Below are 11,375 nucleotides of genomic sequence, written 5' to 3'. Positions count from 1 at the left end.
GACTCGCCGCGCGCATGCGCACGCCCCCGCCTCTCCTGCTTCGGCCGCCGAGCCTCCCGCGGAGTGCGCGCTGCGCATGCGCGCCGGGAGAGGGCAGCCCGGCTTTCCCACAGTTGACATGGCGGCCAGGGCTTCCTTCCGGAGCTCCGGCCAGATGTCCCGTAAAACTCAGAACTAAAGATGTACTTTCTGAATGCCTTGTTTTGCTTTTCCTTTATTTAGTTCGGTAAACGGTAGGCCGCCACCCACACTCGAATGTGTACACCTTCGATGCTGTCTGATGGGTAAACGCGGCCCTTTGACACGCACGCGAAATGCCGCTTAACAGCGGGCAGAGTAACAATTACAACAAAAAAGTATCCTGTCTCAGATTCTTTTCAGAGTGTCCCCATTTAGGGAGATGGGGTGGGAAAGACAACATTAGATTCAGCTCTCTTCTTAACCCCCAGTTCCGAGGAAAACCTGAAAACCAGCCCCCACCTCAGCTGCGTGGGTGGGTTTGGGCCCGCCTCACCCTTTGCGCATGCGGCGGAAGGCCCTGCTGATTGGCCAGCGGACGGGCCGGCGAGGCACGGTAATTGGTTGGTGCGAACTCCGTGTCCCCCTGAGCCTGCTGGGTCTTCTCGGCGCGCGCGCCGGAGCAGCTTTGAAAGTTGAGGAGAGCCGCGGTCATGGCGGCTTCGCGGGACCTGGCGACAGCCCTGCAGCCTTGGTGCCCGCTGGACCTCAGTCCAGGTGAGGACGCGACCGGGGCCTGGGAGCTGTGGGAGGTGCTGGGGAGGGGTCGCGCCGGGCAGCGGCTTTTGCGCTCCTCCGCGGGCTCCTTTCGCTATGTGGTACTGCTTCTCGGCCTTGCCTCCGGGTCTGCGCAGACAGCCCCGCAGGTGCCGAGGTTTCGGCAAGCGCGTCTGTTTGTTGGGCCGGGCCGACCTCCTGAACTTGAGGCCCAGGGGTGCGGCTGGCGTCCCCGGGCACCCATCCTCCCTGAAGGGCAGGAGGTGCCCCCCTCCCCCACCTCCAGCCTCTGGTGGCGGCGGCCCGTCGTCCCAGTCTCGCCCGCCGCTTCCCGAGGCTGCGGTCCAAGCCGCGCCCTCGCTGTGGCCCGCCTCGGCGCTTGGGGCACCTCCTGGTGCCAGTACTTCCATCCCAACCCGGCCCCACACCCCTTTCGGGACCACCTTGAAAAAGCCAGCGTGACCCGCCGGGTCTCCTGACCCTTCAGTGGTTCCCTCGGCTTCCTAAGAGTTACGCCTCTCTTTGCGGCGAGAGCCTTCACCTGTCCCTGCGGGTGCCCTTTTCCCAGAGCTGAGCTCTGGAGTCGGACTCGGACCTGGGGCCGGTGGCTGGTCCGCCTCTGAGCACCCGAGCCTCGCGGGCCTCGGTCGGTTGTGTCAAATGGGGGTTCTAAGATCTACTTCGCGGGCGTTCGTGAAGATTGATTTAATACCTGCACCTGCTGTTAACAAAACAAACTTGGGTCCACTTGCCCGTGCGCGGCAAGGCCAATCTACTGACTCCCGGTTGTGGTGAAGCAAAGTGCAGCCTTCATTGCAGGAACCGACAAGGCGTCCACGCAGGTTGTGCTTAAAAGACCCCAACTCCCCAAAGGCTTTCAGGGGAAGAGTTTAAAGACAGGGTGAGGGAGGAGAGTTGAGGGGTGTGTGATCAGCTGGTGAATATTCTTTTGATTGGTTGGTGGTGAGGTAGTCAGGGGTTAGCATCATCAGCCTGGTTCCAACCCGTCTACCGCGTTTGTGGGCAGCAGTTGACTTCTCCCACCTGGGGTGGGTTTCAGTGTCTGCAAAACAGCTCAAAGGACATGGCTCAGACTAGTATCTCTAGTCCTTGAGGAGGAACTAAAGGTCCTTGACTTTGTTTATTGGCTAAATTATTATTATTTTGCTTTGTTTGACTGTTTTTCTCTCTTTCTGCATTTTCTCACTTTTCTCCTTAAATTTATCCTTTGACTCAAGTTGTTCTGCAGACAAAGGCAGATGGAGCACATGGGGGGAGGGGGTGTTCTGGGAGGGCCCCTGGAGTCCGGCCTCATTACACTACCTGCTGAGTAAGTGCTGATAACAGCTCACTCTTCACAGCTGAGCTCAGTGCTGTTAAGGTGGTGTTGGTTTCTAAACAGGTGATACTTTGTTTCCTTTTGTGCTATGTTATGGGGTCCTCTCTGCCTGGGATGCCCTTCTCGGTGTCTCTTTCCCTGGTAACCCCCACGTGTTGGAGCAGCTGAAGGATCATTTTCCTTCCCAACTCTGCCTTCTGCCTCCCCCAGGAATAGTCTCCATCTGTTGTACTGTCTACTGTTGTACTGTCTACTACTGCTTTAACACCTATCCATTGTTGGTTTTTGGTTGTTGTTTTTTTTTTTTTTTTTTGCGGTACGCGGGCCTCTCTCGTTGCGGAGCACAGGCGCCGGGCGCGCAGGCTCAGTGGCCATGGCTCACGGGCCCAGCCGCTCCGCGGCATGTGGGATCTTCCCGAACCGGGGCACGAACCCGTGTCCCCTGCATGGGCAGGCAGACTCTCAACCACTGTGCCACTAGGGAAGCCCCCCTATCCATTGTAGACGTGATAATAGCTCTCATTTGTTGAATATATTGATTTCCTGATTCCAGATCTTTTATCACTGGGACTTCGTAGTTTCGATTCAGAAATGAAGTCAGAAATATGGGTGTGCATTTTAAAATATGCATATAAAATAAGTGGGAGAACGTATGAGAGAAGAAGGCAAAAGATGCAACAACATTTTTAGGAAGCTGGTTGTGTTTGTTAGGAGATCAGTTAGGGAAGAGTGAATGAATAATTAAAGTATGTTAAACAGTCATTTGCCTCAGCTGTGCCTTTGTGCTTACACTTTATTTGGGTTTATTAACTTGATTATAAGACTTTCACAGAGGGACAGCTGAGGCAACCTTTTCTTCTCTTCTCCAGATTGAACATACGGGAAGGCTGGATCATCCCCAAAACTGTTACATCTAAAAAGTGTTTTCCTTCGTGATATTTTTAGATGATAACCAACCTAATAGCCAGCTGTCAGTTAATGATTAAAAAAAAGATTTTCTAACCTCTTCTTCCTTCTAATTCAGCTTCATCTCTATGGTATAGTTAAATGTGAGTTGTGACTAGTAAACTTTTCTCTTCATGAATGTACTCAGAGTCTGAAGCTTATTGGTCTTTCTTATTATAGAACATTTGTTGACTTCATTGCATTTTCCCACTAGAATGGGTGGGCACAGTATGGGAACTGGAATTCACGGAAACTGAGCCTCTGGATCCCACCATAGAAGCAGAGATCGTGCAGACCGGACTGAGCGCATTCACAAATCTCTATGACAGTCTTTTAACTTTTGCTGCTGGAGAGCATGGAGCTACAGAGGTAAAAAAAAAAAAAAAAAAAAAAAAAAAATCAAGCTAGCCATTTAGTTGTAAGAAGTGGGAGATTAAAGTCCCTATAATCATCCAAAGCTTAGTCTTTTTAGTGTATAGTTCAGAAGGAGTATGATAAAGAGTGGCATAAAGAATGTGGTTCATTTATTGGGGTAGCCTCAGCTTTCCTTCCAGAGATTCAAGGTATGAATCTTTGTTTCTTTTTCAAGTTATGACCACTGTTTACAATAGCAAATTAAATAATAAAGGCCAAGGCAAGGAGGGAAACCAGATAAACCAAATAGGAAAAGATGGCCAAGGACAATGCAATAACAGTTCAGGCATGCCTTAAATTTAGGAAAATTGGGTATTAAACTGAAAAGTGATGAGTTGAATTAAAAATGGAAAAAAGAGTTCCTTTAAATACTGAGTTCTACCTGTTACTATTTAGATCATTAACTGCTTTTCAAAAACTGAGGGACTCAAAAGCAGAACAAAGAATACTTAGATATTAACATCTCTGAAAGATCTAAATTACCAAAAATATTTCAGTTAGAGGTTTCATGTAGCTGTTCAAAAATTAAATCATCCTGTTAAACATTCATTAAGTGTAATGCTGAGTACCGCATGAAGTACCTCGGCAGATAACGTGATGGTTAAGGTAAAGAGCCTCCCCCTACCTGGGCGAGAGGGGAGAACTAAGCACTGGCTCTTGGGGTGCCCACTCACGTTGTACTGGCCAGGCATGTCCAGCGACGACATCCGCAGGCGTGGAGAAGCACCAGGCCACCAGAGTCTGCATTGTAAAAACTGCTCTAGGACAGGTTAGATGCCATCTCACAGGGGCATGGAAAAGGGAGTGTGGGGAGATTGGGAAGGTCCCAGAAAGAAAGTAGCTAGCTGGAGGCAAGTCTTCACAAATGGACAGAATGTTGATTGCAGTAATGCGGGCCCTGAGGCAGCCTACAGAGGGATAGTCACAGTGCAGATGTGCAGCGAGTGCCGAGGGGAATGGGGGCAGGGCGGGGCACACAGGACTGAGCTGTAAGTGGGGTCCACAGTGGGGTTTGAGGGTGAGGTGCTTGTGGTATACAAGGTTCAGGTCTAAGCCTCATACATAGATTAACCCACTCATTCTCACGTCCAGCTCTCTGAGGAAGAGGTTCTAGTGAGCAGTAGACTAAGGTACTTGAAGAGATCTGTTTCAGACGGCTGTTCTTGACCGAAGATGGACTGAAGTGGGAGATGCTATACGCAGGGAGGTCCCTGGGGACAGTACAGCTGACCCTTGAACAACACGGGTTTGAACTGCACATGTCCACTTACATGCAGAGTTTTTCAGTAGTAACTACAGGACTCCACGATTCCAGTTGTTTGAGTCTGTGGATGCAGAACCATGGATGTGGAGGAACTGTGTCTGCAGAGGGCCGGCTATGAATTCCACAAGGACTTTCGACTTGCCCCGTGTTGTTCAACAGCCAACTGTTCAACTGTGTTTTACTCATCTGTTTTTTTTTAATGTGTGTTATGGTGTGGTCTGGAGTTACGGTTGTGGAAATTGGGGAGGAGGGCTAACAACTAGGGACTTTTTTTCAGGTGGAGTTAATAGAGTTTTGTGAACTTAGCTTTTATCAGGTATAAAATGCTGCAGAGGTGATTGGGTCCCCCAGGGTCACAGTTACAGGCGAGTGGAGTGGAGCTGAGGTGGCCTTAGGAATGAGGATGTAACTGATTTCTTCCAGAAGCTTCGTGGTGAAGGAAAGAGTTTTCCCTGTCTTTTCAGGGAAGCAGGATATACAAGGTCTGATTTCTTGAACTTTTGTGAGCTTATGTTTTTTTTAAAGTAGCCCAGAATAAACCATATTCAGTTCCTACTATGTTTGGTTTATACAAATAACCTATTTTCTGTTCACATGTTTAATAGGAGAAAGCATAGAACAGTGAGAAAATTAATAAGATTGTGGTTTATGCTCTAGGGGTTATTTCCTGTCTTACCTAGGCTAGTTCTGAAATCTCTTGAGGGAGACACTTTCCGGTATCTCCTCTTCTGCTGCCATTGCCCATAGAACATTTCAATTTAAATGTTGCTCTGATTTCTTCAGTTAGTAATTTGAGTGATAAATGAATTGGGGTACATTTGACATAGATGGAGAGTAACTTGTTTGCATAATTACTGATATAGGGTGTCCCCATAGTCTTGGTGTAGCTTTTAGGTATAGTAATTGCAGAAGTATATGTGCTTCAAACTTAACCAAAGTTATTTTGAAAGGTTAATTAAGTTTCTTGTATAGTTATTTATCTTTGTAATTTTTTTGTCTTGTTTTGGTCACACCATGCCGCTTGCGAGATCTTAGTTCCCCAACCAGGAATCAAACCCAGGCACTCAGCAGTGAAAGCGTGGAGTCCTCACCCCTGGACCGCCAGGGAATTCCCCTTGTAATTTTGAATAATACAATTTTAAATTTTGTTTTAGTCCCTGTGAAGATGACAAACATTTACAATTAGGAGCCAGAATGGTCTGTTCCTTTTTCTTTATAAGGCACTAAAAGTACTCAGAAAAATCAGATAATAGGAGATTTCCCTTTTCTCTAATTATTGGCTCTTATGGTTCGCCCCTCCCCCAGAGCATTTGGACCTTCTTCGTGGAGAACAGCATTTCCCACAACGCGCTGATGGCCTTGTTCCATCACTTCGTTCAGACGGTCCTTAAGAAAAACGTCAGTGCCCAGCAGCGGGAATTTGGCCTTCATGCCGCTGGGCTTTATTTTCTGCTGCTGGAAGTACCAGGTACAGTATGTGTGTTTGGTGTGATAGGACAGGGCTTTTAGCTTTTAATTTGTCCACATTGTTTTGTACTTGTACTTTGTTTCCTCACTTGGAGGCTAGGTGAGAGGGAATTTGTGAGGCACATGGCATGTTATAGGTGTTCCAGAAAGCTCTCCTGTTTTCCTGTAAATGTGTTTTCTGATGTTGTTATGCTGGGTTTGTAACCTAATACAAACAGTCCAAGAGGGGTAAGGCTGGAGGGGGTGTTTCAGAGCTCCACTCTGACCCACCCCACCCAGCATACCATTCTGATACCACCCTGCCTTCTGACACCCTGTCCAGGCTGAGAAACGTGCTGGGTGGGGAGAGGGAACTGTTGTCTCCCCAGTTTGGGTGTGGACAGTAGTTGGGACCGTTCTCATCCAATAGGCCAGAGTACAGCTAGTAAGGCTGAGGAGGGAAGCACGGGGGAGGGGTCTGTCTGTGATGCTCCCCCACTTCCTTCGGGTGGGAGCCATGAGGGAGTCCCTCCTCCCCACTCACCCCAGCCCAGGGAAGGAGAGGGTGGGGCACCCAGGGAGCTGCAGCTGTAGGACCTTGAGTTCACGTGGAAGAGAAAATCAGGGTCAGCCGCCTTGCATCTCGCCGTTGCTTGTGTCAGCGCGTTCATAGTAGATGTTAAGGGCCTATTCCACGTGACTTGGGAATTAGTGAAGAGATATGTAAAGCCTGGAACACTGATTTGTTTTACTGTTAATGCTCCCATCATGACTTGAAATAATGAAATAAGCTCCCAAAGAACTCACTTGCTAAGCGATATCTCAGGTGTAACTGGGCTCTTAGCTAAGTGGTGGCCTTGGAAACCCAGTTTCACTCTTCTCTTCCTTGCTGGGCGCAGCGCCTTCTGATTAGGGTTGAGATCAGCCCAGAGCTGAGGGCTGGCTGTTACTCGTAGGGCCACTTGCAGCTTTCCAGCAAGTCGTACTTCTGCCAGTTACCTTCTGTGTTTAAATGTTTCTGGATTATGGTTTGGGTGCGGTTGATACTTAATATTTGATCACGGTTGGTTCTTTTTCAAGATCCCTTGCATTTCCGTATGAATTTTAGGATTTGCGCGTCAGCTTCTTTCCAAAAAGGCGGCTGGGGTTTTGACGGGTTGCATTGACTCTGTAGATCAGTGTGGGGAGTGTTGCTGTCTTAGGAGTGTTCAGTCTTCCAATCTGTGAACATGGACGTCTTTCCATTTATTTAGAGCTTTCATTGGTTTTGATGATGTTTTGTAGTTTTCAGGGTACAACTCTTGCACGTTCTTGGTTAAATTTACTCCTAAGTATTTTATTCTTTGTGCTATAGTAGATGAACGTTTTCTTAATTTAATTTTCTAATTGTTTACTGGTGGTGTATAGAAGTACAGTTTATCTTTTTTATTGAAGTGTAGTTGATTTCCAATTTTGTGTTAATTTTTTCTCGGTAAAGTGATTTAGTTTTATACACACACACACGTGTTCTTTTTAATTTTCTTTTCCATTATGGTTTATCACAGGATATTGAATATATTTCCCTGTGCTGTACACTAGGACATCGTTGTTTATCCATTCTGTATATAATAGTTTACATTTCCTACCCCCAAACTCCCAATCCATCCTTCCCCCACCCCCTCTTCCTCGGCAACCACAAGTGTGTTCTCTGTGTCTTTGAGTCTGTTTCTGTTTCATAGGTATATACATTTGTGCCATATCTTAGATTGCACCTATAAGTAATATCATGTGATATTTGTCTTTCTCTTTCTGACTTACTTCACTTAGTGTGATAATCTTCAGGTCCATCTGTGTTGCTGCAAATGGCCTCATTTCATTCTTTTTTATGGCTGAGTAGTATTCCATTGTGTATATATACAACATCTCCTTTATCCATTCATCTGTTGATGGACACTTAGGTTGTTTCCATGCCTTGGCTATGGTTTTTTTTTTTAAATATTCATTTATTTTGGCTGCACTGGGTCTTCATCGTGGCACGTGGGATCTTTGTTGGGGCATGCAAGATCTTTAGTTGTGGCATGTGGACTTCTTAGTTGTGGCATGCATGTGGGATCTAGTTCCCTGACCAGGGATTGAACCCAGGCCCCCTGCATTGGGAGCATGGCATCTTACTCACTGGACCACCAGGGAAGTCCCTTGGCTGTGATTTTTTTTTTTTTTTTTTTTTTTAAATTTTATTTATTTATTTAATTTTGGCTGCGTTGGGTCTTCGTTTCTGTGCGAGGGCTTTCTCTAGTTGTGGCAAGCAGGGGCCACTCTTCATGGCGGTGCACGGGCCTCTCACTATCGCGGTCTCTCTTGTTGCGGAGCACGGGCTCCAGACGCACAGGCTCTGTAGTTGTGGCTCACGGGCCCAGTTGCTCCGCGGCATGTGGGATCTTCCCAGACCAGGGCCCGAACCCGTGTCCCCTGCATCGGCAGGCGGACTCTCAACCACTGCGCCACCTGGGAAGCCCTGATTTTTGATTATTGATCTTGCACCCTGAAACTTTGTGGAACTCATATACTGGTTCCAATAGGATTTTCTGTATATAAGATCATGTCATCTGTGAATAGACATAATTTTCCTTATTCCTTTCCTGTCTGGTTGCTTTTTCTTTTTCTTGCCTCGTTGCCCTGGCTAACAGCTCCAGTCCACTGTTGAATAGGAGTGGGGAGTTGGGCATCTTCTTCCTGATCTCAGGGGGAAAGCTTTCAGTCTTTTGCCCTTAAGTATGATGCCCGCTGGGGGTGTTTTGAGGATGACCTTTATCAGGTTGTTATTGCTAGTTTGTTGAGTGTTTTACTATGAATGGGTATTAGATTTTGTCATTTGCTTTTGTGCATCTGTAAGATGATCATGTGGTTTTTGTTCTTCATTCTAGTGATATATTCATTGATTTCTTCATATGTTAAACCGGTTTTGCATGACCTTGGTCATAGTGTTTAATCCTTTTTATATGTTGCCAGACTCAGTTAGATATTTTATTGAATATTTTTGCATCTATATTGATAAGGGATTTTTAAAAAAAAATTTTTTATGTCTTCATCTGGTTTGGGTTTCAGGGCAATACCAGTCTCATGGGATGAGTTGGGTAGTGTCCTTGCCTACTCTGTATTTTGGAAATTTGAAGAATTGGTTGTTTTTCTTCCTTACATTTTTGGTGGAATTCACTAGAGAAGCCATCTGGGCCTGGAGTTTTCGTTGAAAGAAGTGTTTTGTTTGTAGAATCTGTAGTGATATGTCCTCTTTTATGCCTGATGTTGGTAATCTGCATTTCTTTTTTTCCTTTATCAGTTTAGATAGAGATTTATTGATTGACTTGATCATTTCAGAGAACCCATTTTTGCTGTTATTGATTATACTCTATTGTTCATTTTCTGTTTCAGTGATTTTGGTCTTATCTCTTTTATTGCCTTCTTATTTAGGGTTTAATTTGTTCTTATTCTAACTTCTTAAGATCTTCTCACTTTTCTTTGTTTCTAGTATACATAATATTGTAAATTTCCTTCTATATATACTGCTCTATCTGCATCCCACAGATTTTGATAATCTGTTCATTACTATTTAGGCCAAAGCAGTTTTCTGATTTTTCTTGTGATTTCTTTTTACACCTCTGAGGTATTTAGTAGTGTGTTTAATTTCCAAATATTTGAGGACTTTCCTGAAATGTTGTAATTGCTTTCTATTTTATTTATGTTGAGATCAGAGCACATACTTTATATGACTACGTACTTTTAAATTGCTGACTTTTTGTTTTTGTTTTAAATGGCTCAGCACAAGGTTTGACTTTGGTGGATCTTGTATTTGCCCTTGAACAGAATGTATATTCTGCCTTTGGGGGACCTCTTTTCTGTGAAAGTTGAGTCAGTTGCTGCTGTTGTTGATGTCTTTTGTATCCTTTCTGATAGTCTTGTTTATTTGTTCTCTCAGTTACTGAGAAGAGCATTGAAATCTCCAAGTATAATTTTAACTTACCTGTTTCTCCTTTCAAGTCTGCCAATTTTAACGGCAGGTATTTTGAAAGTCTGCTGATTACAAACATATTTGTGATTGCGTGTCTCCCCTTTGGTGTTATGTTACGTCCCTCTTTGGTTGTATTCCTCGTGCTGAAATCTACTGTGATCTTAAGATGGCCTTTCTGGTTATCATGTGACTTGTCCTTTGTTGGCACACCCTTTCTCATGATTTGCATGTGACATGTCTGCACGTTTGTATTTACACAGTGTTGTAGACTGCTCATCACTGGGTTTCATCCTCTCAACAATCTTTGACTTTTACAGGACATTTAGACAGTTTAGATAATTAATTATCAATATGGTTGGGTTCCTGCCATCTTGATATTTATTTCTGTTTGTTCCATCTGTTTTTTGTTCCATTTTCCCCTGTTCCTGCCCTTTTTCGATTGGGTACTTTTTTAGTATTCCATGTTATCTCCCCTTTTGGCATATTAACTATACTTATTTGTGTGTGTGTATGGGTTTTGTTTGTTTGTTTTTGTGGTACGTGGGCCTCACTGTTGTGGCCTTTCCCGTTGTGGAGCACAGGCTCCAGACACACAGGCTCAGCGGCCATGGCTCACGGGCCTAGCCGCTCCGCGGCATGTGGGATCTTCCCAGACTGGGGCACGAACCGGTGTCCCCTGCATCGGCAGGCGGACCCTCAACCACTGCGCCACCAGGGAAGCCCTGTGTGTGTGTGTGTGTGTGTGTGTGTGTGTGTGTGTGTGTGTGTGTGTGTGTGTTTTAAGTGCTTGGTGCTTGCTTTGGGTGTACAATAAGTACTTTAATAGTCTATCTTCCGATAATATTCTACTTATTTATAGATAACATAAAACCTTAAGACAGTGTGCTTTCCTTTCTCCCCTCCTGTTTGTGCTGTTGTAGGTATACGTTGAATTTCTGTGTGTCGTAAACCACACAATTTATTCATAACATTTTTCTCTGAATTATCTGTTAAATAATTTTTTTGAAAATGAAAAAATAAATGTCTTTTCTTTTTAAAAGATTTCATCTCATGTAATTTTCTTTTGGCCTGAAGAACTCTTTGACTCTTCTCATGCTTTGCATCTGTTAGCCATCGACCGTCTTGGATTTTGATTCCATGAAAGTATCTTTTCACCTTCAAGAATGTTTTTGCTGAATATAGAATTCTAGGTTGACAGATTTTTTTCTTTCAGTGCTTTTTGGGTGTTATTTCATTGTCTTCTGGTT

General features: G+C 45.0%; 1 protein-coding gene across 3 annotated transcripts in view; it reads left to right on the top strand.

Moving 5' to 3' along the window:
* Positions 1-590: 590 nt before the first annotated feature.
* The window catches only part of NCAPD3 (non-SMC condensin II complex subunit D3), a 77,388-nt gene continuing 66,603 nt past the window's right edge, over positions 591-11,375 (top strand). Inside the window, exons 1-3 of one of the 3 annotated variants that reach the window (XM_059070623.2) lie at positions 591-735; positions 3,234-3,388; positions 6,003-6,165. In XM_059070623.2, the coding sequence (XP_058926606.1) occupies positions 672-735; positions 3,234-3,388; positions 6,003-6,165 (382 nt within the window). In that variant the 5' untranslated portion in view covers positions 591-671. The remainder of the gene's footprint in view (positions 736-3,233; positions 3,389-6,002; positions 6,166-11,375) is intronic. The other 2 variants (XM_067039357.1, XM_067039356.1) reach the window with 2 other exon arrangements.

The sequence above is a fragment of the Kogia breviceps genome, chromosome 7, assembly GCF_026419965.1.
Source record: "Kogia breviceps isolate mKogBre1 chromosome 7, mKogBre1 haplotype 1, whole genome shotgun sequence".
In the NCBI taxonomy this organism is placed as follows: Eukaryota; Metazoa; Chordata; class Mammalia; order Artiodactyla; family Physeteridae; genus Kogia; species Kogia breviceps.
The sequence above is the reverse complement of the archived record's forward strand: the minus strand, read 5'-3'. Positions and strand labels throughout refer to the sequence as shown.